This window comes from Epinephelus lanceolatus, chromosome 12 (genome assembly GCF_041903045.1).
Source record: "Epinephelus lanceolatus isolate andai-2023 chromosome 12, ASM4190304v1, whole genome shotgun sequence".
Taxonomy (NCBI): Eukaryota; Metazoa; Chordata; class Actinopteri; order Perciformes; family Serranidae; genus Epinephelus; species Epinephelus lanceolatus.
Genome location: NC_135745.1, coordinates 4,311,917 through 4,339,420, shown reverse-complemented (window position 1 = coordinate 4,339,420; position 27,504 = coordinate 4,311,917). Strand labels below are relative to the sequence as shown.

General features: G+C 40.6%; 1 protein-coding gene across 1 annotated transcript; it reads left to right on the top strand.

Annotated features, from left to right (window-relative positions):
• The first annotated feature begins 11,995 nt into the window (after window positions 1–11,995).
• Window positions 11,996–27,167, top strand: LOC117271961 (carbonic anhydrase). The gene is made up of 7 exons (XM_033650552.2): window positions 11,996–12,369; window positions 13,307–13,504; window positions 15,438–15,556; window positions 17,193–17,285; window positions 17,457–17,519; window positions 17,662–17,817; window positions 24,004–27,167. Exons 1-7 carry the CDS (start codon window positions 12,336–12,338, stop codon window positions 24,121–24,123), a joined length of 783 nt encoding a protein of 260 aa, XP_033506443.1. The 5' UTR covers window positions 11,996–12,335; the 3' UTR covers window positions 24,124–27,167.
• The last annotated feature ends 337 nt before the right edge of the window (window positions 27,168–27,504 follow it).

Below are 27,504 nucleotides of genomic sequence, written 5' to 3'. Positions count from 1 at the left end.
CAAGGAGAGAACGTCACGAATTGTTGTGAACCAAGTTGTCTGGTACAGATTGCAGTTTTTGAGGCAGACACGTGTTTTGGGTAAGCAGGAATTGGGGACCAGTAAACCAGTTGGTGTTTATTAGGTGGTGTACAATGAAAAAATGTATCATGTATCATGTAAAATGTAATTATGTATCATGGTCTACCGGATTATGATTGGTGGACACATTGTGCTATTGGTCTTGACAGGAGAATCTCTAGATACATATTACTTGGTTGCTCATAAAAACATAACCTCATCTGGTCTCAATAGTCCCTTTTCCACCACAGGAACTTTTATCATTAATCCCAGGATTTTGAAAAACCTTGGCGCATTTCCACCAAAATTACCCGGGGAAAATCTTTGCCTCAACCCCAAAAACCCCAAACTTTCCCTGAAAAAAGTACCTAGTAGCAGGGTAGGACTTTTCAGATTCCCCAGGATTCTTGAGGGGTGGGGCTGTTTGCTGAAGAAGACTGATTGGTGGAACACACACTTGCAGCGTTCCCCACTTTCATGTCAGTGTGACTACAATCTTCATTTAATTTCTACATGCTTCACTTGTTTGTGATTTGAACAAGGCTGGGTACCGAAACCTGGTACTAAACTAGCCCTGGTGCCAAATTACCAAAGACCGTAGTATTGTTAAGCGCTAACAGTATCGGTTCTTTTGTGCCGACGCTGAACTCCTCCACATCCACACACACATCCACACACACACGCCTACATGACGTGATGTAACCGGTGAACTGCTGAGCAGGCCCGGTGTAAACGAAGTGAAGATAAAATTCAATCGAAAATTACTCGAGTTAACAGCAGCTATACTCGTTACTATAAGTGATATTAACCCTTAGTGAATAAGAAGCCAATAATTTATCAATATATGTGTTCAACAAGCATGAACATGTGAATATGTAGACAGTGTTATTCAATATGCTCCGTCCACGGTCTCTCATCCTCTGACACTAACATTAAGTCTTACACAAGGACAGTACGCTAGTGCTGCTGCAAGCGAATTGTTACTAATAAGCTCAAATGACAGCTGTCTGTTTGTAGACTAACTTAGTTTGACACTTATCTTAAAATACTTTTAAACTTAGCTACTGGCTGAGACAAGCAGCCCCTCCTCTCTCTACCAGCACTAATCAGAATCAGAATCAGAATCAGCTTTATTCGCCAAGTACATGTGTACATACAAGGAATTTGACTCCGGTAGACTTGCTCTCAGTGTACCAGAAATGACATAAGTACACAAATTTAGGCAAGAACATACAGAATATACAATATAAAAAATTGGAAAAGCACTCAGAGAGTGCAGACCTCCGCCAAGTAGGTGATATTCCCTCCCCCTCTGCATCAGATTTTGCAGCCTGCATCACAATTAGGTTATTTGCATCACTATCATTATTAGGTGATATATGCCTTCACCATGGAGACACTGTGGTGTATTTATTTCGTTTTCATTTTTGTACCAACACAGAATATAATATGTTTTTTTGTATTTTTCACTTTCTTTTTTTCCAACACAGAACATTCATTTCAACTTTAGAATTACAACAATGGGCGGCACGGTGGTGTGGTGGTTAGCACTGTCGCCTCACAGCAAGAGGGTTCCCGGTTCGATCCTGGGTGTGGGAGCCCTGCTGTGTGGAGTTTGCATGTTCTCCCGTGTCAGTGTGGGTTGTCTCCATGTACTCTGGCTTCCTCCCACAGTCCAAAGACATGCAGATTGGGGCTAGGTTAATTGATGACTCTAAATTGTGCATAGGTGTGAATGTGAGCGTGAATGGTTGTCTGTCTCTATGTGTCAGCCCTGCGATAGTCTGGTGACCTGTCCAGGGTGTACCCTGCCTCCCGCCCAATGTCAGCTGGAATAGGCTCCAGCCCCCCTGCGACCCTCAAGAGGATGAAGCGGATAGAAATGGATAGATGGAGTTACAACAATATTTAGCAAATAGAACAAGACACCACCAGATGGCACTATTTTCACTGTTTTTAGAAACTGCTGCTGAGGCTGTCAGACGATAGACTTTATTTATTATTTTATCCACTTTGCTTCAACCGATCACCACCAAAGTTTTATCATCTGTTCCTTGTCCCATTATCCACCTTTCCTGAATCCTGAATTTCATCAAAAGCTGTTCATAACTTTTTGAGTTATTTTGCAGACAAACAGACAAACAAACAGACAAAACAGATAAAACATAAGCTCCTTGGCGGAGGTAAAAATATTCAACTATAAATTAAATATGAAATATATAAAAAAAATCCCCAAATTTCTTTATTCATTTTCTGCAGACAATACAGAGTGTCTGCTTTAGAGTGAAAGAAAACCCCAAAATAAACCCCACCACCCCTCCCAGCAACCCATGTCAGCTGCGGCCACAGCAAACATAATATGAGTTAAGTAACATACAGCATAAAATATTACAATAATAAGGAAATGAAAATAAACAAACTGATAAATAAAAATAAATAAAGGGGGGGGGGGGGCTCTCTCTCTCTTTCTGTTTAGGAGTCTTCAACATCATCTGGAGTAACAGTAAGGTTATTGCTAGTATAGGCCAGCAGGGGGTCCCAGGTTTTATGAAATGTTGTCAGCGATCCCCTCCGTGAGAACCTTAACTTCTCTAACTGTAGAGATTGTAAAATTTCATGTATCCAACTGTTGTGAGTTGGAGGAGAGACATGTTTCCATTTGAGAAGGATGGTACGTCTGGCCAGCAGGGTGGTAAAGGCAATGACACGCTGTGCAGTAATGGGAAGATTTTTAGTTGGAGGGAGACCAAACAGAGCAGTTAGAGGATTCAGTACTAAATTAATGTTGAGGGCCTGTTTGAAAGTTTGGAATATGTCGAACCAAAAGTTAGTTAGCTTCGGGCACGACCAGAGCATATGTGAGTGGTCAGCTGGAGACTGTTTACAGCGGTTACAAGCATCACTGTGGTTGGGATATATCTTAGCAAGTTTAGCGTTGGTGAAATGGGCTCTATGAAGCACCTTCCACTGTAATAGGCCGTGCCTGGCACATATAGACGAAGAGTGGATCAGTTTTAAAATGTTCTCCCATTGGTCATCAGTAATGTCCACCCCCAATTCCTGTTCCCATGCGTTTTTAACTGTTACGGTGAGGACTGGACTCAGAAGTGCAATCTTATTGTAGATAACAGATATCAGTCGCGTTTGTTGTAGATTAAGAGAGAGGAATTGGTCTATTTCAGCTTCTGGGGGGCGGTTTGGGAAATGTGGAAACTGCTTTTGAATAAAGTGTCTCATTTGAAGGTACCGGAAAACGTGGTTATTGGGAAAGCCATATTTAACTGACAGACATGCAAAGGATGAGAAAACACCTTCATCATACAGGTCTTTAAGTGCTCTGAAGCCCTTATCTGACCATTTTTTAAAAAAAAATCTATGCAATATACAAGGATGCAGTGTTGTTTGACCTGCCACTCTGTGACCTTTTAGGAGTTCATCAGAGCAACAGTCTGGGGGAAGAACTGTCTTTGTGTTGGGTGGTTTTGGTGATCAGTGCTCTGTAGCGCCTACGGGACATGTTACCATGTTACTACTAGCTAACAAGCTGGCGGAGCTAAGTATAGGGCACACGCCAAATCATCTACATTATCAGCCTGATTTGAATACATTTCTGGAACTTTGAGGTGCAGTGGAAACACAAACCACACAGATTACCAGGAATTCTTTTACCCAGGTAAATAAATTCCTGGAAATAAAAGTTCCTGGAAATGTTGGTGTAAAAGGGGCTAATGTACATAAATCCCAGGAAGGCTTTGCTGTCAGTGTAGAATGCTGTGGTGTCAAGCTAGATATCTAGCTTCTCTGGGATTAAAGCTGAAAACACATAGGCAGTGTGTTCCAGTGCCGCCCCCAGCGCACACCGGACAGGTTGCGCTGCAGGTCATCAATAGACGACCACACAAAGTACTGATACTGAAAGACCTGTATCTCTTCCCCCTCCGCATTAACTTAAAATCATGTGTGGACACCCACCAATTAAAGTTGATTTCTCACATGAAGAGCTGATCTCCAGAGCTATGACTCACCAGGAAGTATCTTTTTGGTCATTGTCTTCATAATGACGACATTGTGAGTTGTTTAGCTTGGGATATTTCTTGACCTCAACAAGTACCTCGTCATCGATCCTTCATCACACACGAGAAACATCAGCAGTAACAGAGTTCTCTTTATACATCAGCGGTGAGGAGAGGAGTCAAGCTGTCATAGGAGCAGAGAAAAAGAGCTGCTACGGGAGCTGGTATGTACAAGCAGAGAGCGTGTGGCGGGAAAATGCATTTTATTCAGGGGCAGCCAGGCTGGAAATAGGACAGAGGTGTGAAGTGCCATGTTGTAGCATGTCCAGGAGCGCTGACGTGCATCTAGCCGTCACTGGAGAGGGGTTGTACATTGAAAAAAAATAGTCACATATTTTTTGACGTGTGCCGTTCATCGCCAGTAAGTCTTGGCCTTCAGTCAGCCTGTTCAACTAGCACAGCTGCACAAAGTTCTAATCATGGTAGTCTTTGCTCAGGACGTGAAGGCAACTTTACCAAGCTGACAGTTTCCATCAGCATCCGTGACCTTCAGATATGCAACTGCAGCAATGACTTCTGTTGATGCATCAGAAAAGATATAAAATTCTCTCTGTGCAGAGAGAGAGACATGATCCTGGGGTGGAAAGGCCTTCAAGATTTCTTCTGCTGACTGCAATTTTGTGCAATCTCAAGTGTGTTTCAGCAAGGATTTCTTAAGTCTTCCTCAGGAAGGTCATAGCAAGAACATGAACCCACATATTAAGTTCACTAGTGAACAGATAGAGGATGGTGAAATGCCGTTCCCACTCACCTGTGTTGATATGAAGGCTGAGAGAAGCATACCGAATGTGTCAAAGAGTACCACACACAGACCACTGTCTTTGTACTGTGACCATCACTTACACCATCAAAATTCAGTGGTGGGGAGCCTCGTACACAGAGCACAGCATCATATCAGTTAGGACAAGAGAGAGGGAGGGGCAACAGGTCTGAGAGGCATTCAGGGCCATGAAATACAAGTAATGGATGATTAAAATCTTCCACGATTTACAGTAAAGGTATACTATGCAGGAATTGCTGGTTTGTAAACAGTATCAACAGTGAAAGCCAACCCCAGACTCACTCTCGTTTTGAAGCTTTCTTTCCACTTAAGTTATTTCTTAAAGGCGCTGTATCTAAGAATGTGGCCAGAACGGTTACTGCACTCAAATTCAAAATACTGCCGTGAGTCTTGTCCGCCCCCCCTCCCCTACAGATTCGAGGTTGCTGGACAGCGGCACACTGGAGACTGATTTGTTTGCCCACGGGTGGCTGCCGTGGCAGGGCCGCGTCACCGCGTCCTTGATCGGTTTTCCAGCGGACCGTTTGAGCAAGTCCGGCTTCTCTGCTGCTAACGCTGCTGCCAGGATACAGCTGAGGAGACTGCTAATGCTATGTACTGGGGCACTGCTAATGCTGCTTGCCGTGCTGCTGTAGCTCAGTCGTAACTGTAACTGATGCTGAGACTCTACTGACTGCGTGACTGGTAGACGGCGGTGGGTGGCGCAACAGGCCAAAACACAAATTCAAAACATAAACATGATTTGCGGACCGTAAAAAATTTTTTTAAATGCGAATATTCTGGCTGTACTGTTGTTGTCGGTGAGATCAGTATGTTATATGAACATTATTCCTTAGTCTCTGTGACATATTAGGAGGATTTTACGACTATTTGCTTTAGATTTCTTACATATAGCTCCTTTAACAGTGAGATGGACAAGTCAGAGTTTACAATGAACCTGGGTACATGAGATGTCAAGCTTTTCAAATGATGATCAGCAAGTGTGTACACGTAAATCACCCCTTAAACCTGTCAAAAACTACTGGAGAAATGACAGTTTGTAAGTGTGTAGAAATGATGTGTAGTTGTAGAAAAAAAATGTCTAAATGAATTTTTTTATCAACCCGTTACCTTGATTCAAATTTTTGATACATAAATTAGCCTTACTGGATTAGTTTAAAGATTAAAAAAAATATAGAGAACATAATGACTAAAAGTTGTCTAAAAGTTTAACGTTTTTGCTGACTAAACTGAGACTAAAACTATGAAGGATAAAAATGACCAAAATGTGACTAAAACTAATGGGCATTTTCATCTCAAGAGTGAGACTAAGACTAAAATAGCTGTCAAAATTAACACGGCAGGAGGATGCCTAGCTTGTTATATTGAGATGTGTAGGGCCACTGACAAAGCATTGGTATTTGATGAATTTGGAAGAGAATGTGTTGGGAAGAATCCTTGACAAGAGGCTGAGTGAACACCAGAAACAGACATCAACTATCTGTGAACACCAGACCACCAGACCACATCACTCCTCGGGGAGGAGATCAAAGGCCATTGAGCAAGAGTCAGTGGACATCCGGTGACAGATGAAGGAGCACATTCTCCCTGAGACCACCTTTTAATAGAGAATAGAGTTACCATCTCTCTCCATATATGACCACCTGTTATTGTATGACCCAAGTTATAGATGAGATATGGATGAAAGTGCTGCAAAAGGCTAGTAAGTGATACATAACAGATACATTGTTTCTCATCCATATGGGTTCCTATTTTAAAACACATATTTTAGATTGACGTGACATGATGTGAGAGTCAGGCCCTTCTCCAGGAGTTTGGTTCCAGAGCCAGTGCTGTGCGTGGAGGTAAGCCCAGCTATATGTAGTTGGTACCGCTCCACCTCCTGCACCAGCTCCAATTCCTTCCCCACCAGAGAGGTGACATTCCACGTCATCGATGATCGACTTGGACAGTGGAAGGAGCACTTGGAGGATCTCCTGCACCCGGCTGCCACGTCCGCCATGGAGGAGGCAGAGTCTGAAGAGCCAGGGGAACTCTTGCCCATATCCCTGGCAGAGGTTGCTGAGGTTGTCATAAAGCTCCCCAGCGGCAAGGTGCCAGGTGTAGATGAGATTCACCCTGAGATGCTGAAGGCTCTGGACACTGTTGGCCTGTCTTTACTGACACGCATTTTCAGTGTTGCGTGGAGGTCGGGTACGGTGCCTGGAAAATGGCAGACCGAGATGGTGGTTCCCATTTTCAAAAAAGGGGACCGAAGGGTGTGCTCCAACTATTGGGGTATCACACTGCTCAGCCTCTCAGGTAAAGTGTACTCCAGGGTGCTAGAAAAGAGGCTCCAACCAATTGTTGAACGTCTGATTCAGAAGGAGCAATGCGGATTCGGTCGTGGCTGTGGAACGGTGGACCAGCTCTTTACCCTTGCAAGGCTGCTGGAGGGGTTGTGGGAGTTTGCCCATCCAGTCTACATGTGCATTGTGGACTTGGAGAAGGCTTACGATTGCATCCTTCAGGGGGTCTTGTGGGGAGTACTGTAGGAGTACAGGGTACTGGGCTTGCTGCTACGAGCCATTCGGTCCCTGTATGACCAAAGTGAGAGCTGTGTCTGCATACTCGGCATAAAGTCAAACACGTTTTTTGTGGTTGCCTCCACCAGGGTTGTCCCTTCTCACCGATCCTATTTGTGATTTTCATGGACAGGATCTCGAGGTGCAGCCAGGGGGAGGAAGGGGCCTGGTTTGGGGACTTTAGAATTGCATCTCTGCTTTTCGCAGATGATGTGGTTCTGTTGGCTTCATCACACCATGACCTCCAGCATGCACTGGGGCGGTTTGCAGCCAAGTGTGAAGCAGTTGGGATGAGAGTCAGCATCTCCAAATCTGAGGCCATGGTTCTCTGCTGGAAAACGGTGGATTGCTCTATCCAGGTTGGGGGAGAGCTACTGCCTCAAACAGGGGAGTTCAAGAATCTTGGGGTCTTGTTCACAAGTGAGGGTAGAATGGAGCGTGAGATGGATCAGCTGTTTGATGAGGATTCTGCAGTGATGCAGGCGCCTAGCCGGTCCGTCGTAGTGAAGACGGACCTATCTATCATCTATCTATCTATCTATCTATCTATCTCTTCAATAAGTGGTTCTGTGAACATTTGTACTTGTTGGGTTGACTGGTGAGTATCTGACGTCGCTTAAGACTGATGCTGTGGAACCAAAGACTTCTGTTTTGGCAGCTTCGGCCCCTTCATCCTTACATCTCTTCCTCATCTCCTCTGCTTGTATCTTCCATGGATGAGCTGAGAGGAAAGGAAGCAAGTGAAGGAAGCAAGGAGACACATTATCATGATGAAATGCACCCATGGTCAAAGGCAACCAGCCTCCAGAGCAAGATTTTTTTTTTCTGAGATTTGATTCCATAAATGTCTGTCAAGAATTTGAACTGAATTACATTTAAAAATAGTTTAATTCCTGGCCCTACTATTACTATAAAACTATGATCTGCTGTATGTTAGATTGTCAGAGATGCAATGCATTGAGTGCCTCAGCTGTCTCTTATTGAGCCACAAGATGGCAGCAAATGTATTGACTGACTGTGTAATACTTCAGAAAGTTTGTCATTAGAAAGATAAGAATGAACACCAGGTGTTCACACAGAATATTATGTCTGTGTTATCATTGTTAATATTATCATGCATACATGTACACAAATTATGTCTATAAATAACACCAGATTGGATGATAATACTTTTCAGTTTAGTTTCAGTTTTCAGTTCCCCTCCAAACCATTAATTGATGATTTCAAGTGGGTATGTTCCCTGAGGAGTAGTACATTTGAATTGTATAGCTGAAATTGCAGTTGAGTCATGCTGTGCTGCAATGATGAGCTATGTTGTGGAGCAGCTGACAAGCTACAGTGCTACCTGCTCTCCTTACAGCAAAGCAGTTGACAGTTGTTTGGAGTAAGGTGAAGGGACAGTGAGGTGGCTAGCAGCTAATTTATCGTTTGTGGTCTGATAAACAGAGAGAGAGAGAGAGAAAGCATGGCAAGGAGGGACTCGGCAAATGTGTTGCATGCAACTCTTAAATTTGTAATTTCCTCTTTTTGTTAAAATACTTTATTTAAACCCTTTGTGCTCTGATGCTGCTCAGTTTCATATCTTGGCTAGGCATGCCATATAGACCTATTGTTATTTATAGATATGTTGGGTGTAAATGGAATGAATAGTCTTAGTCTCTCTGTATGTGTGTCTGATGTGCAAACATTGACAGATAGCTAAGTGTAGCAGGCTTGACTGATGACTCAGGATAAATAGTAAAGTTGATCTCTCTTTACTTGCATGTATTGAGACGTCACATTTCTCTTAGTACAGACTATTTTTGTAATCTGAAATGACAGTAAAATATAAATATATATATATATATATATATATATATATATATATATATATAACATGATTTATACATCAGTAATGTCCCCTGGTATAAATGATAAAGTTCACTTACAAACGAGGCTTCTCCAAGGCTTTACACAAACAGGTGGAGGTTGATTCTAGAGGCCACAGAACTTTGTCAGCACGTATTAAAAAAAAATATGGCCAAAATGAACCATGACCTAGGTCACGTTTGTTTTAACTAATTACAGTAAAACAAAGAAGAGGCAGTTTCTAAAGTGCCTTTACTTGAAAGTCATACCAGAAATAGTCAGCAGGGGTGCTAAATTTAAAACCAGCGAATGGTACATGACAATTCTGGACAGTTTGTATGGAAAAAAAGAATGTTAGAACCCTTTGAACTCTGCAATAGAGGCCTTCCACCAGTTCCTACATTGGTATTTTTGCTTATTGTGATGTCAGTCCCTGGGGTATCTTCAAATGCTTCATATCCCTCAAATTTGCACTAATCTAAAAAGTTTTGTTAGTCAGTAAACTGTAATAATTGATAAATGTGTTGAAACTGTATAATTAAAAAAAATCATAAATATTTTTTCATCAGATTTTACAAAATAGAAACACAAAACATATTGATCCAAAAAAAATTCAAAAACTTAGAAACATAAACAAAATACTTCTGAGCACTTATTAGGTGATTTATACTATGTACAGCATTTAGTTGTTAAGAATTGCTCATTTGTATGTCCAGAGTGCAAAGGCAGTATGATAGATTCATCACCGATTCCTCAACACTGCGTGCTTTTATATCGCACGTAAAAAAAAGTATTATTATTTTTATTTATTTAACCCTTATTTAGCCAGGGAAACCCATTGAGACTGAGGTTATGATTTGAAGAAAAATGAAAAAACAGCAAAAAGAAGACAGTAAAACATCAGTACTTTCACATTCACATACCTCAACATCAAGCTCATGAAACAGATTTCCGAATAAGCTCAAGGAGACAAGGGCATTTAGTTTAGCAGTTTCCTGGTACTTATTCCAGGCATTAGGCACACAATAGCTAAAGGCAGTTTTTCCCAGTTCAGATTTGACTTGTGGCACCTCAAGGACTAACCAATCCTGAGATCTTGTCTGATAGAGATTAGAACGCCATGCAGTGAGCAATGTCAAGTAATTGGGCAGCTTTAAAATAATAGCTTTATACACTAACAAAGCAAATGCTTCCTTCTCCTAGCAGCCAGGGATGGCCAACCCACTGCCTGGTGAAGGTTACAATGATGTGTTCTGAAGTGATCACCAGTAATAAAATGGAGTGCTGAATGATATGCAGTATCAAGCTGTATCAAGGTGGTAGAAGCGGTGTGCATATAAATAATATCACCATAATCAAGTACAGGCAGGAAGGTAGATTGTATTAACAGCTTTGCATTTTCAGACGAAAAACACAATCTGTTTTTATAAAGGAACCCACGTATCATCCTTAAGCTTTTTGCTAGCTCATTAACATGAGGTTTAAAGGAGAGCTTTTCATCAAAAAAAACTTCAAGATAGGCTACTTATAGGAGGATACCCTTTCTATTTCAGAGCCATCCAAAGTGCTAATTTTGAAATGAACTTCCTCCATAAAGCAGGATCTAGAGAATGGAATAAATTTTGTTAAAACATAGCGCAATGACATCATAACGAGCTACAGTCTTATGACATTGAAAACAAAAGCCTTACATTTCTGCTTCAAAACAGAATGAATGCTATAGCTATCATAATTCTTTTTTCCCAATCTATCTAAACAGAATAATGCAACTTACAGCCTTTTAAACAATTTGAAATTGTATTTTGTTATAATAAATTATAAATAAGGAGAGTATTTTCAGTGCCTTAGTACTGTCAAATTACTGACAAAAAAAATGAAAATATATGCTAGTAGTTCCTGTTCTGTTACCATGGACAGTCACCATAGTAACGGACACAACAGGTAAGTTTTCATTTTTTTGTTATAAAGATCACCTTTTATATATGTCGATGTATTTATGTAGCTACATTTATCCACAACAGACATTGGAGGAACATTATTGGTAAGAGTATGTCAATCTGAATCACCGGTAACCTACTTGTATAAACTGTGTCAGTTTAAAACTGGACAGAAGGGGTACCATTGTTTACACTTCATTATTAATTAGGCAGGGCTGTGTGTGTGTGTGTGTGTGTGTGTGTTCGTGCTTGTCACACATTATTTACAGAGCAAACATGAATAATAATCAGTAAAACAGTTAGGGCTGAGAGTGTGCGGTGGGGGTGGCCTGGAGGGTGCTGCTTGGGGCTTCCAAAAAGGCTCTGTCCGGCCCTGCAGAGAACCACAGGCATGCACATCGAATGCTGCATGTAGCCTTATAAAGCATAACAACAGGGGCCGGATAACCGAGATAAAAGAAGGCTGGCGAGAGGTCAAAGGAAAATGTCGACTTCAGGATATTGCGATAAAATCCGCAGGAGCGTACAATCCTCACAGCGCTGCTCCGAACACTGAACCTGCACTGATCCTGTAACAGCTGGGGGCAGCGCGGGATGTTAGGATGGGTATGATGAACGTGTGTGGATGATGTGCACGCATCAAGGATTAATCCATCTCTGCTAGGAGCGGAGAGACTTCGGGATAAAAATCACCATAACACCTCTTCAACGATCTGTTCTGAATATTCCGGAAAAAGAAGCGGACGGGAGGGAGGCAGAGGAGAGAAGAGGAGAGGAGAGGAGAGGAGGAGGTGGGGAGCTCCAGGAGTGAAGGACGCCACCATCGTATCTCTGCATGGCTGCACTACTCTCCTGATTGACCGGCCCGCTGAAGGACCGACAAGCCAAACCCACCGGTGTGAGGACTGACAGTGCCTATATAAAGCCCTGCAGCAGCAGCCTTACAGCGGGTGTCTGTCATCAGATCATCATCATCCTCCTCATCTTCCTCCTTCTCCTCTTTACGACCTGCAGACTGACTTGGATTAATCATTCTTTTGTATTATCAGGATAGCATACAGCAGGAGCAGCCATGTCTCACGGATGGGGATACGGATCAACTAACGGTGAGGATCGGACAGCATGTAGCCTGCAGGATGTTCAGGTTAACAGGTTGAAAACATGCTGCCCCACTCTCAACTCACAGACAATGGCATTACTTCAGTAACTACTTCACCTCGGTAGTCTGCTTTGTTAAAACTTCAGGATAGGCTTGGTACTGACCTATTTAATACCAAACTTAATGCACTGTTTAAACAATGAAACACTGTTATTTTAAATTCATACATTTACAGAATCTGTTGGTCAGTCAGTAGGCCTAGCTATGGTGCAAGTTCTGAAAATCATATGACCAATTTTGAAAAGTGAGCTATTATTAGAGTTAAACTACCCCACCTGCACCTGAACTGGCCACAACATTCACGTTAATACATAAGTAATTTTGATCATTGATCATTTTAATGCTAAAAAAATTATTACTGAATTATGGATCATAATTATTATATTGAGGTATCTAAAAAGGATCTGAAAATATCTTCCAATAAAGCATCAGAACTGATATACTGTACTTTGTCAGGTACTTTCATTTTACTTTCCATTTTTAATGCTGCTTTAACAGTAATGCAGTAGTAATAATATAACAGTGTTATCATGCTGAAATAGGCAATTCTGCATATTCAGTACTTTTGCTTTTGATATTTTGAGTACATTTTTCTGATAATACTTTTCTACTTTATATTACTTTTTGTGAGTGTTTTGCACTATTGTATTGTTACTTTAAGTAAATGATGAGAATGTGACAAAGCTGCAGAGTAAACCTGAGTGGATTTTTAAATGTGGAACTCCTTATTACTCCTTATTTTTGTTGTCATAAATCTGGAATTAGATTGAGAGGTTGGTGTTAAAGTGCTCCCGTCACAAAACAAATTAGAACAGGAAAAACCACAGTGTGATAAACTTGTTTAACATTTATATTTCGCATTTATTTAATAAATGTATCTGTAGGACCTGACACGTGGGGAGTAGAATATCCTGTAGCTAATGGGCCCAGACAGTCTCCCATCAACATTGTCCCTAAGGAGGCCAAGTATGACCCCACTCTGAAGGCTCTGAAACTCAAGTATGATCCCTCCAACGCCAGTGGAATTCTCAACAACGGACACTCCTTCCAAGTGGACTTTGTGGACGACACAGACAGTTCCAGTAAGTGTGTGTGTGTGTGTGTGTGTGTGTGTGTGTGTGTACAGTATATATTTACCATTTAAAAGTTTGGAAATAGTTTTTTTGCCCCAGAGTAAGAGATCTGAAATAATCCAAATTTCCATTTGGTCTATTACTCCACACTGTTGCATGACAGGGAAGAAATCATTATCCAATCAGTCTCTAAATATGGAGTTTTTCAAGTTTGTCTGTTTGTCTTTACCTATCCAGTTTCAGCAGAGCTAACCCTAGTCTAGCCTACTTTGCCACTTAGCCACTTTGAATATTGAAGAACAGCTTTGCTATAGCAACATATTACCTGTTAATTCCAGCTTGTTACAGGCATTATTATGCGCTTGACACTGGAACAGGAACCTGTTCCTTTTTTAGTCTGCACACATTTTCAGGCAAACTCCAAAACGTACCAAGCAGTAACAAAGTGCAGACTGCTGTGAGACTTCTTCTGTTCTTATTTAACTGTTGCTCAGGTATCTTTGTCTCTTTCAGTTGTCAGTCTGGTTTAACTATTATACAGCGTTTCTTTCTCCATGTACAAAACAAACCCTTCATTCAAAATAACATGTAATGAAGACTTTCAAAAACCTAAGAGCATCACATAACTCAAATCTGACAAGACTCAGTGAAGCTTTTGTTGCAGGAGATTCCAAACTTGTGAACAATTAGTAACAGTAGTAGTAACCAGTAAGTTTTAGTATTAGTAAACATTATCTGTCCGTCTTGTTTATGCCTCCACCCCTGCTGTACTGTGGCAGATAAGAGCGTCTGATGATACTTGTTCAGTATCTGGAGGTCAGCAGGACATCAGCACCACCTCCCCCTGCTGCACTCACACTGTTTAACATTGGCAACTTTCATCCAACAGTGCAAATCATGACAAGCATATCAGTATTAAATACATTGCATTATGACAAAATCATTATCATTTATGAAACCTGAAGAAACAATATAGTATTTCCCCTTCTTAGTTTTTATGGTCTTTTTCACATTTTGACTTTTTTTTTTACAGTTTTAGAAAAAGCAGCATATTTAATAAGCATACGTATAATAATATAACACTAGGCCAAATGTCAAAAAGAGTATATAGCTTTTTATCTTTGGATCGGTTTGCATTAGTGGAAACATAAAGAAGTATTTCACTGTGGAAAGATAGTCTTTTTTAATAAACTAGGCTGTCTATATGGTGTAAAGATGCAAATACTTTGAAAATTGGTACTATATAACCAGAGCAAATGATGGAAAAAGGGCTGTGGCATTTGCTTTTGCTCAAAAAGTAGAAAATAAACTGCAACCAGATTGCACTGTGCCACACCAGATTAATAAATGCTCCCACTGGTGAGTGACGCAATGCAAGTTCATTTTGACTGGCTTGTCCACGGCAAATGATCCTATATTAAAGTCAAGAAGTGCATTAAAATATGTTTCTGAAAACATTTTAGACGCAAAAAAGACAATGCCCAATGGCATCACGTGATGGACCTAGATGATGTAATTCCGCTTTTGGGCAGTATGTATAACAGGCTTCAGAGCCTGTCACTGTCCCAGGGGGCTTAGTGGCGACGGGCACACAAAAATAAGAAAGTACAATCTGCACTTTGAGCAGCGGCCCTAGAGCCAGTAAAAAGATGATGCCAGATGACACAAAACAAATAAGCATGTAAACTGGGCGCTAGCGAGATGGAGGGAAGTTTAGCACAGTGCACTTACATATACTACCTACATTGTTATGCAACAGAGCTGGTTGAAAATCAGCAAAGTATCCTTTTAATACAGCATTTTATTTTCTGCAAATGAGGTCCTCATTTGACAATAGATAGTGACTTAACAGACATTTATTGAAATGAAAATCTTCTTTATTACTTTAAACCTTGTTTTCCTGAGAATGTCTCTAATGATTCTGTTGTTTTGTTCTAACCAGCCCTGACAGGAGGTCCTATTTCTGGAACGTACCGTTTGAAGCAGTTTCATTTCCACTGGGGAGCCAGTGATGACAGAGGCTCCGAACACACTGTCAACGGCATCAAGTTCCCCTGTGAGGTACTGAAGCTACTGGAGCTTCTGCTTACAGCTACCACATACAATAACAGAGCCTCAGTTCATGTTATGAAATGCATAGCTAGGTTGTGTGGTGGTAATTGTGGTTCTATCCTGTCTTTGTCAAGAGGTTTAGGCAAAAATTGTGACAGGAACAGATCTGTTCATAAGGGAATTTCTGGGGTTTACATTTTACAGTAAAAAAAATACTGGTTGATTTCAGTATCTAGCCCCAATATATTCAAATGTAACTATTTAGTGCTATACCCGACTTAGAGTTATGTCAGTCCAATCAATCAGATTTGGCTGATTAATACAAATATTCAACAATTCTTTTATACATATATATATATATATATATAAATATATATAAGTTATATGTTAAAGTTAGAAAGGACTCAGAGGGACATTCAGTGTGACAGTGGCATTAATGTAACATAGTAAACAAGCTAAATGCGCTAATGACAGATCAGTAATTTTTTTGCCAATACTAGATATCAAACGAAAGCCGGAGACTGTGTCGTGTTAGACCTCGATCACACAGAAGGGATTTTAGCAGCTCGAGGTAGCTTTTGGATTGTGTTTAATGAGAAGGAAGCTTTTTGCGTGCTGTTTTTGCGTTGTTACGCACCTCCCGTTTCTGTGCTCTACGCGCCTGGCGTTTTTGCCGGACTGCTCTGAACTCCTCGAGTTGAAAAAACTTCAACTCAGAGTGGAAAAGAACCCCATGTCATCTCCACTTTTTTTCCCATCATAAGAGGCGGGCCTTCTGTGGTGGTCACAACCTCAGCTGCAACAGTAAAAAGGCGCAGCAAGCGTTCTTTTTTTTCTTTTTTCTTTTTAACTAGTGACATTCCATTTAAAAAAAAAAGCCAGCGCAGTGCACCTCATGTTTTGCAACCTGCAAAATGATTTCTGTGTGATCGGGGTCTTAAGCTACTGTGAGCTGCAAATTCACCACTTCTAAGCAGAAGAGAGAAGATAATGTTATTGCGAAGCCTTACAATGCAGAGTCTCTTCTCCTCTGTGCCGCTGCATCACGTCAGCAGCTGTCTGTGCCTAAGCTTGGCAAGTCAAGAGCGCATACTCTGCATTAATATCTGGGGACCAGAACATCCCCAGTGTGTCCACAGCACACTGAAAAAAAAATACAAATAAAAATCAGTCCACTGAAGGGTCTTTGACTGATAATTTGAATATCTGACTTTCAAGGGCAGCCCTACAATTGTTAGGGCAATAGATAGAAAAATGAATAACTGATTCAGTATTCCTCCATCAGAATTTAAGTCCTTGCAGTTCGAAGAGGCCTTTACCAGCATTAAGATCATCATGAAGGGACATAGTATTTACATATAAACACGAACTTGGACTCATGACATCAGTATGTCTAAAATTCTGACTGTGGCCCTGCCATGAGGTGAGTAAGAGCGAGTGAATCAGTCATATAAAGTCCTACATTATCAGACCTTTCATAATTGTGCTTGAAAGGCTTGAAAACACTTGCAACTGGTCTCCTCGGCCCACTGTCTCATTCTTTGTTAAATATCCACATTATCGTTTATGTTAGGTTTTGAATAAAATTACATATTGTCTGTTGCTCATGTCTTAGACTTCTAACTTTGCCTCTTTTTCTTGTTAGCTTCACCTGGTGCACTGGAACACAAAGTACCCAAGCTTTAAAGATGCAGCCGGTGAGCCTGATGGACTCGCAGTGGTTGGGGTCTTTCTCAAGGTGAGTCATCGATGAGTCATTGACAAGCCATCAGACTGTGACAGCACTACAGACTGGGGGTGGGAAGCTGCCCTGCAAGGGACTATTTAAGCTTACGAGAAGAGCAAAATAATGAACACTGTATTTGAGTATTGTAAAATTGACTGTGTATGTATCTGTTTTGTGTTCCAGATTGGTTCTGCCAATCCCAGGCTTCAGAAAGTTCTGGATGGCTTGGATGCTATCCAGACCAAGGTAAATGTAATGATTGTAGAACTCCTAAAACTGTTTGGGAAACAAATAACTCTGCAGTCATGGTTAACAATGAGTAACAATTTCTTCTCTTCTCTCCTTCCTCATTCCTTCTTTTCCATCCCTCCTTCCCTGACTCCTGCAGGGAAAGCAGACCGTCTTTGCTAACTTTGACGCAAAGACTCTTCTTCCTGGTTCTCTGGATTATTGGACCTATGATGGCTCTCTGACGACGCCTCCCCTGTTGGAGAGTGTTACCTGGATTGTCCTCAAGGAGCCAATCAGTGTCAGCCCGGCACAGGTACCTAACTCGCTTTACCTACATAAAATCAGAATGAGTACTCCACCTGTACAATGCCACATTTTGAGTATTGATATACTTGTGATTTTGCTAGACACGCGTCCTGTGTCTCTCTCTGATGTTTTAAAATCTGAAAGGACGCAGTAAACTCACTATCACCACATCTTAGGGATGCACCCTATTTTTTCCCTGATAATGCTACATTGTGAACAACAAATCTATGTTGAAATCATAGAAATAAACAATAGACCCCTCACAGTCTGTATAAAATTATCTGCAGACCTAGTTGACATTATAGAGTGATGTGTTGTTCACTGTAGCTAACATCAACCCAGTTGCTAAAAACAGCTGCACAGCTGGATGGATGTCCTGGGGGCGAACAACACTGTCGCTCTGACTTTATCTGTCCATTTACTGCCAAGTGATTTTGTTAAAAGCATGTGTAATTAGAGTTCTGCTGTCTGACACCCAGCTCTCAGCCTGCATTAACCGAACACTTACTTCAACATGTTAGTTTAGCATTAGCATGAGCCTCAGCCTCCAACTCCATGAAATTTGATCACAACTTGATGCTCCAGAGTTGTGACTATCGTGACTTACTCAGTGAGCAGAGCAAGACAGGCTGACACTTTTTTCTTCGTCTGACTGCAGGAAGGTGCGTTTGTTTCCCAGTTTGTGCGGTCCTTTTGGGCAGTCACCAAACACACCTGTAACTCAATATTATTAAAAAGTAAGAGACTCTACCTAGTGGTGGAACCGCACACTACAACAAATCAACACAACGTTTAAGTTATACACCACACGACCCTTGTCTTCCGCAGTGTCGGTTAATATATTTTTAAATGGTTAAATTAGAAACAGCAATTAACGATGATTGATTATTCATTGACATCCCGTCTTTAAAGAAATATTCTGATTTGGTGAAATGTGTGAGAGACAAGAAGCTGAAATGACTGAGTAAAGACGTATGGAAATAAACATTCAGCTTTAAACTAATTCTAGTGGTGGATGACCCAAATTTTCTCAACAGAGATTTAAATCTTTTTATAGCTATTTCTATGCCTTTCTGTATATGTATGTAATTTGTTTAATTTTCAGAGACATTCTTCATTCGTCTTACATGAATATAACAGTAATTATGACCATATCACATCAAACACGAGTTTAACATTACAATTTGCTAAAAACACAAATTTTATTGGGGACCCACTCAAATGACCACCTGTGAGTCTTGGGGACTCCCTAAATTGAAAACCCAATCAACATCATTGTACTTGCTTTTGACTAATTGTACATTTTGGCTGTCCTGTGTACCCTATGATCCTTTTGAGCATTATCAGTATATGTTCTCCAAATCAATGCTAATCATCTGCAGGATACAGCTAAGCCTAGAGGTGTTACAGTTTAGAAAATTCACGGTTAGGTACGTTTATGGTACAGCAAAAAAGCAAAAATACCAGAGAATTTTCCTTCATTTTTAAAATTTGAATGTATGAAAAATAACATAATTTGGGCTTTTGTTTTTTGTACAAAGAGGAATTACAGTCTGGCTGAAATGGGCCTGTTAAAGTCTGGGTAAAGCAAAAAAAAAGTAATTTGTCTCAGAACACCATCCATCCATCTTCTAACCGCTGACACATAGAGACAGACAACCATTCACACTCACATTCACACCTACGGACAATTTAGAGTTATCAATTAACCTAATCCCCAATCTGCATGTCTTTGGACTGTGGGAGGAAGCCGGAGTGCCCAGAGAGAACCCACGCTGACACGGGGAGAACATGCAAACTCCGCACAAAAGGGCTCCCGCACCCGGGATCGAACCGGGAACCCTCTTGCTGTGAGGCGACAGTGCTAACCACCACACAACCATGCTACCCCTCTCAGAACACATTATACATTGTGGAGTTAACTGTGGAGTTAAAACATTCAATTGTTTGCCAACATTTCTTTATCCAAACTCAAATTTTCCACACTTCACCTCTAACATAACCCCTTGCCTTCTTTATAAAACTATTTTACTATTGACATCAGAGTCCACAGTATCAGTGTTGTTTCTTTCACCTACTGTGTCAGCAGCGAGTTTGCTCTCTGAGTCTAATAAATGAATAAACACCTCTGTTAAATGTCAGTCATATTCACACAAGCTAAATAGCCATCACTAACGCACCTTTCAGTCTTTCAGCCCGAATCACCTACCCGGCCACCAGCAGTTACTGCTCACTGCTGTGGGTGTATGCTTAGCTAACAGTAGTAACATAACATTAGCTACTGAACGAGAGACTAGCCCCGCAGCAGCTCTCATTCCCTTGTTCGGGGGTGCTAACCATGTGTGTTCTACTGGGATAGCTGCAAGGAGAATCTGTAGCTGTGTGTTGGCTCGTTCTTTGGCTTGCTGTGTTTTTATCCACTGCTCTCTCTCACCATCGCCCTCATAATTTACAGCAAAACCAAAGTGGCCCCAAACACCAGAGCTGCAGGTTATCGGAAGATCTTCTATTTCTGATCTCATAATGGCATTACTGACCCTCTTGCAACGAGCTACCTCAGCGTAGCTGCCTCCAAATGTGTCTCAGTGAAGAAGAATGTTCTGGTTTGGGGGTGGGCAATGATCTTTGCTCTGATCTGCCAACTAGTGGATATATTCTTTAATCCTCATGAATATCACAAACTGTGAAAACAATGTTAATATAACATCGGGATATAAACATCTTTAAAGGTGTTGGAAAAAAAACTGTGTACTTAAAGTTGCATAGTTGCAAATCTGTTGCTGAGCAATTTCTGTTCTTGACTTGCAGATGAATTATAGCTTGTTGTTATAGTTTTGTTGTTAATTAACTTTCATATGAAACATGACAACCTCTTGTATAAGCTAATAAGTCAAAGGCTACAACAGTATATTTTAAACATGGTCAAAGAAAGACGCCCTTGGACTAGTTGGGGTCACAGTGTCATTTGTTTGAGCTGTTTTTGAGATTGGATGTTTGTTCTGCACTGTATAACTGTATAAAGTAACAAATACATGCAGGATTGAACTTAAAACAACTAAACTGAAGCCACAGCTGGATTATACACTAGATATAATGTAAATATAGCATGGAAGGTCATGTGGTTTTGAGTGTTACAGTGCAAGTACATGTGTCTATGTGTGTGAATGTGCACTCAGTAGCCGGTGTGTATTTGTAGCAGTCCTAAATACAGACATATTTCTTGGCAGCCCACCTGCTGGTATGTGGGCTGGACATGCCGCTTCAGCACAGCGTTTCAATCATGTAGTCTGGAGAGACTGCTGCTGAATTCTCCAATGAAAGCTGAGTGTTCAACTTAATTTCGAGAAAATAAGAGGCGTGAAGTGCTCAGCCTTAGGCAGTCTAAGGAATCAAAAGAAGCAGCCAGTCAGTTACTGCAGAGTTAAGATAACTGCTTATTTCCTCATGTCTCCTTTTTAAGTCTTTTCAAAAAGCCTAATACACATTTTATACTTTGATTTGGTAATCACCTCATCGAGTGTGTGTGCATGGTTTAAGGAGCTAGAGAGTTGGTCAGAACATTGTCAAGGTCAAGAGCATCAGAAGCCTTATCATTCTGTGGAGCAGGGTGGGTCTGTGCCTTGAGTGCCTCGTGTTTCACTTAGATTACACTAACTGCCTGTATCTCCATTGGACAGTTTGCACTCTATCTCTTTACATAATTAACACCGCCGCCCTGTACCATCACGTGACACAAACCCACATTCCTGTTAAAGGTTTAATGCTCAGTATTACCTCTCTCTAAATAAACAATAGATGTATAACTAGCAGCTGTGCTAGTACAGAGAATTATATTCTTTCTGCAATGTAGAAATGAATACACATACTATAATAGCAGTTCAACACACACTGTGTTGTGACAAAGAAGTGCAGGCATTGCTGAGTGAGCCTGCTGAGGCAAATTAAATCCAATCTCACCTGGTAGCTAAAGGCTAAATGGCTCCCAGAGGAGCTGCTGTTTATGCCACACGGCTGCCTTTGTCATTTCATACAAACAGGCACACGAACACACAGCCAGGTCTTTTACACTCACTCTCCCTCCTAACGTGCTCACTTGGTTCTAGTAGTTCAGTGTTCAGAGATTGTGCTTGTATTGTAGGGACATAAAGGCTGTTTCAATTGTCGGACAATTTCCTGATACATCTTAATGCTAGTATGTGCAGTATGGGACTAGTGTCAGTGTCTGCATGGCTGTGTTTTGCACTGCCATGTGCAAATGGGAGATAACCACCACAGCAGGAGGGTGTGAGGTGGCTGCCCTGGTACACACTGGGTTGGAGACATACTGGAAGAAGTGAGGCAGCTGCAATAAATTCTACATTTCCTTGATTTACCATGATCCAGGTGATGCTTCCTTCGGTCCCAGGGACTGTGCAGTAGTAGAGCTGTAGTGCTGTCCTGTTTGGTCCTGCATAAATTAAAGTGCGCTTTGATTTGGCCAACTGAAGATACAACAGCTCATGGGAATGTTTCATCATTCTGGTCTGGACCCATTTGCATTTGAGAAATGACTGTATTGCCACAGACAATATTTGCTCCTAATTAGATGACAGGTGTTGGATACCAAACAGATTGCTGGGGAGTTGCCATAGCCTATTATACATATAAAGTTATATAAAATATATAAGTATAAAAAGCAGAACACTGGCTTATGGTAGGAACAATGCTCTGTGATGCCTTTTTTCTTCAAGTGAGGAATAAAATATATGCAGTTCACATAATCCGGTCAAAATTGATATATATTTTTAAACGCTTGAAGATCCACACATTAATAAAAGTGTATGTCATCCAAGAGAGACAATAAAAACTGAATGGTCAAAGTCGTCATATTGAAATTTAAGGTGTGTTGATGGATTCACGATATCAGCTCATTAGAGGTGCAAATCTTGTGGATATATCCGTGACATCCGCGGATATATCCACAATCTGTGGGTGGGTGGGCCAATAAAAATTAACATTGTAATTAATTTTGGGTGGATTGCGGGTGGATTTGTCAGTTACCCGTATGAAAACAGGAGGGGACCGCACACTCCGTAAAAACAGGGCACAAGAGGACTTGACTTACTTCAAAGACTTATATTATTGCAACAAAGCAAACAATATTAGGCTAGAGTAATTTTTACATTAGAAATGTGACCACATTCGAAAGTAGCCTTTAATCTTTTAATTGTTTAAGTCAAGAAAATGTGCCTATATGAAAAGCGAATGAGCACGAACGGCTGGACATAATTTAAATGTAAATACAATAACTTAATATTTGGCGCGGGTTGGGTGCGGGTCTCTAAATTTTAGAAGATAATTACGTGGGGTGGGTGGCGGGTGGATGATTGATGAGTCCACGAGGATTGCATGCCTCGAGTTACATTATAAGTTAACGTTCCCCCTCCAACCCAGTGGATTAAATTAATTTTTTTTCTCAATCTACACCTGCTGCTAGAGGCAGCAAAATATTTTTCATTTCATATCTTAAACAGGCAACTGGACTTGCTTGTGTTTTTTGAAGATGTTTCACCTCTTATCCAAGAGGCTTCTTCAGTTCTGAATCATTTCCTTTCATAGTCATAGTTTACAAATATATGTAAGACTTGTCACGGTATGAACATTGGTTACATAAGCTTTAAAACCAGCCACAACTTAACCCTGAGCAAGAGTGACTGTCTGCTATTGGCCAGTCAACAGACCGCAGTGTTTCTAGCTCCACCTTTTAGTACCAGATCTGTGTTAGGTATCCCAACAGAGGGGTGACCAAAACTGGGGACAGTTGGGAATAGTTCCAATGGTACCATCCACAACTTTTCACAGTGGATATGGAAAAAATACACAACAAACTGAACTGAGCCATACTGGACTGCTTGGTGGAAACAGGGCTTATCTGTAAACAGCCTGTAAGGGCATAGCTTGAGACAAGGCATCAAAGCAGCAAGGCTGCCAGATGCAACTGATGTAGACAGATCCACTGTGCTGTCAAATAGATTGTTGCAAGAGCTGGATCTTAGTGGAATACGAATCACATTCCACTGTGGTCCCAGTGATGATGAGTTATACATGGTAGAACATGATATTTCAGTTAACACAAATGCATTACACGTCAGCTACTGTAATGTACTGCCTAATTATCTTTTTCTCTCTCTCCTTGTCTCTCCTTCCTCATTAGATGTGTAAATTCCGCAGCCTCCTCTTTACAGGAGAAGGAGAACCTCCATGCTGCATGGTCGACAACTACCGGCCTCCTCAACCTCTGAAGGGCCGTCAAGTCCGTGCTTCCTTCAGATAAACCCTGCTTTGTCTTTATTGCTCCCTTGCCCTCGTTTATCCTTCCTTCCTTACCCAAACCCTTTCACTCCTATTTTTCTCCACATGCAGTCTTTAGATTGCTTATATTAGCCCTATTAACATCAACTTGAAAAGTAGAATGCTATGATGTAGACTACCTGGATGTATCTTGAATAATAGAACTTACGTTTTGACACGCTTAAGACATAGGCTCCATTTACACTTGTCATTTTAAGGGTCTCATAATCAGACAAAATCCAGATGAAAGACACTCTCATTTACATATAGCCACATACTGTAAATGCATCTGTTATTCAAATCCCAAATCTTATTATAATCCTTCTTTGTTTTCTCGGCTACATGCAACTCAGGGTCAGCCCTCCTCCGGTCCAAAAGCAGGTGGTGCACCTGAAGCTGTTTGGTAACTGCCAATTACACCAGAAGAATAACTTTTAGACTTGTTTAGTGCACTGTTTAGTTCATGGATGTTTAAAGAGAACTGGATACAGTGTTACATGCCCTGTGAATTTGTGAATCCTAGGGTAGCGAATGAACGACCTGCCTTACTCTGCCTCTGATTGGCTTACCCTGACATTTTTACACAAACCCTTACCAATCCCACTCCTCTTGCCTAAACCCAACCAATCCGCCCAACGATGGCAACGAGTACTAGCCAATCAAAGGTAGCATAGGACAGGTCATTCCTTCAAAATCCTAGGATTCACAAAATTGCACCTTGTTCATTCCTATTAATGTTGCTCAGTGGCGCATTAAGGCAAAAAAGTAAAAAATTACCCAGATCTTCCATATTGTTAGGCCCACAAAGCAGGTCCTCTGGAGACTTTTGCTAGCCAAGCAGCTAACTTCTAGCCCTCTGCTAACTTAATAGCGATGAAATTAATTTAACGTGTGACTCTTCCAGATCTTAGAAATGTAAGCAGACTGAATAGATCAAATCCCGAGTACCATCACAGGAGTAGTGACACTCAAAAAAATGTATCCTCTGATTTAGAGATGTTCCTTTCACGATGTAATTTTATGAGAAAAGGTCTTTTTGGGCCCAATGGCATCACTCATAAGTTGTAGTCACACGGTTTGCCCACAATGTCAAATTGGCTTCGAAGTCCGGTGCTGGTTCTGGGGGCTTGGTTTGGTTACAACACTTAATCTGTTTAGCTAGTGTTAGCTAATAGCTATCCATAAGCCAAACAAGAACATGAATGAATCGTATTTATGAAGAGCAAGCGAGACAGAAATTTTATAGTTATTTTTCACAGCTCTAAGTTACACTACTCCCTCACTCATACAGCTCAATGCTCTCTCATCTCCACAGGTCAATGCTCTGGCTGGAGCTATTTTTTTCCGATTGCTTTAATGAGACGAAGAACAACGGCTAATTTCAGTGTTATTTTAGTATAACTTTAGGTGCTGTTATCACAAGGACAGAGGAGACAGAACATGGATGTAATAAGAAAATCAAACAGTGTGTGGCTATTTCAACAGACTGCTTACTGCTTATCTAGCTAGAATGCATCTCAAACTTCCTCTGGAGAGGGTGGACGCATGAAATGATTGAATGTAAATGTGGTCATAGATTGTGCATGCATGTGCTCAAAGAATATTACATAGCCTCCACATTTTTCACTTGGTTAGAGACTGCGCTATTACTGACAAAGGTAGCTTAAGAATTTTAGTCTATTAGCGTACACATGCCAGGGGACTAGTGATCTACTTACAGTGTCACATATACTAACAATGGGACAAGAATTCTAGCCCCTAATCTACTCATTTTGTTTGTGACATGTTATGCAACCCATTTTCTCTGGCAACTCTATAACTAATAATCTATATTATTGGTGTGTGCCAGTTTTTTCAATAAATATAATAATTTAAATCAACAGTAATATACTTTTTCTGAGCATTAATGCATTTAAGTAACAAATAAAGACATACTTCTTAGGCAGCTTTGTTATGTGAGCTATATCCAACAATTATGGGCAAAAGCACACCTAGCTTATTATCAGAAACAATAATCCCTCCATGATTTTTGATATGAATTTGCCTTGTTTGAAAATGAAAGCCTTTATCAACTTCTGGAAGCTTCTTTCTATGCATTTCAGTGTGTTGTGAATTGTGCTGCAGACAGCTACTCAGATTGTTAAAGCTAATGTTTTCATTGATGCCTCATCTAAGTCAGTTTGTGACAAAGTGATCACATGGAGTTTGGGACTATAATTTTGCAGCAGTGACTGTACAGTTGTGCACTGTGGCTGCCACCCATCAAGTGACACTTGTATACACGAAGGTCTTTAGATTGGTAAAACTATGGAATACTCCGGTATATTGTGAAAGACATACCAGAGTATTGGCTGATGGTACAGTCTGAGGCCATGTCCACAAAAATGCAAGTAAAAAGATATTTTTTTGTTTGTGTTGGGCTTCCATCCATTCTGGGTAAACATAGTCCTTTTTTCTTTCTTTCTTTCTTTTTTTTGTTTTTCCAACATGTGCATTACTGTGGTTATGGCTCAACGCATTCTATCAGTGGCAGTACAAGTGTAACTCCATGTTGTGTTAAAAAAAAAAGAAAAGAATACTATTACAACTTAACTACCTATCACCACAGTGCATTAAACATTGCCTTTAAGGCAATTAGACAGCTGTTAAGTTGAAAATACTTGAAAGAATCAGTTTATGACTATACGTAAATAAAAGCTACAGTATCAACAAAGGTCACAGAATCTTTCATTAAATTCTTTTAGATTGTCAGCAGTGTCTACAGTCATTACTGTTATAGTCATTTAACTAAACTGAGATAGATGGCAGATATACATAATAGACCGGAGCAATGTTACTTTTTAGTTTCAATATTAATATAATAAAACAATCAGTTTTCAGAGTGTGGCTATAGTGAAACAGTAATAACCCTTTAAAGTGTGTCACTTAAAATTGCTGTTACACATTGCAGATGAAAAAATGTTTTTGTGTGTGAATCTGCCATGTCATAATGGAACGGAATTTTATCAATAAAAATGTATAACTTGCCAGATGTCTCACATTGACCTTCTTTCTCACAACTCCTAATGACTTATTAGTATTAAGTTGGTATTCAAGTACAGGATATAATACATGATTACTCAAAAGAGCCTGGTATCCACAAATATTTTACTGTGCTATATAGAAATGTTGGCCTGTGTGTTGGTCCAACATTTTGGTCCAAACTGAAATATGTCACCAGTGAATGGATTGCTGTGGAATTTTGTACAGACATTTATGGCCTCCAGAGGAGGAATCCTAATGACTTTGGTTATCTTTTGACTTCCTCTAGCGCCACAATGAGGTTGATACTTGAGGTTTTGCATCCAGGTCTCACTCAGAACTG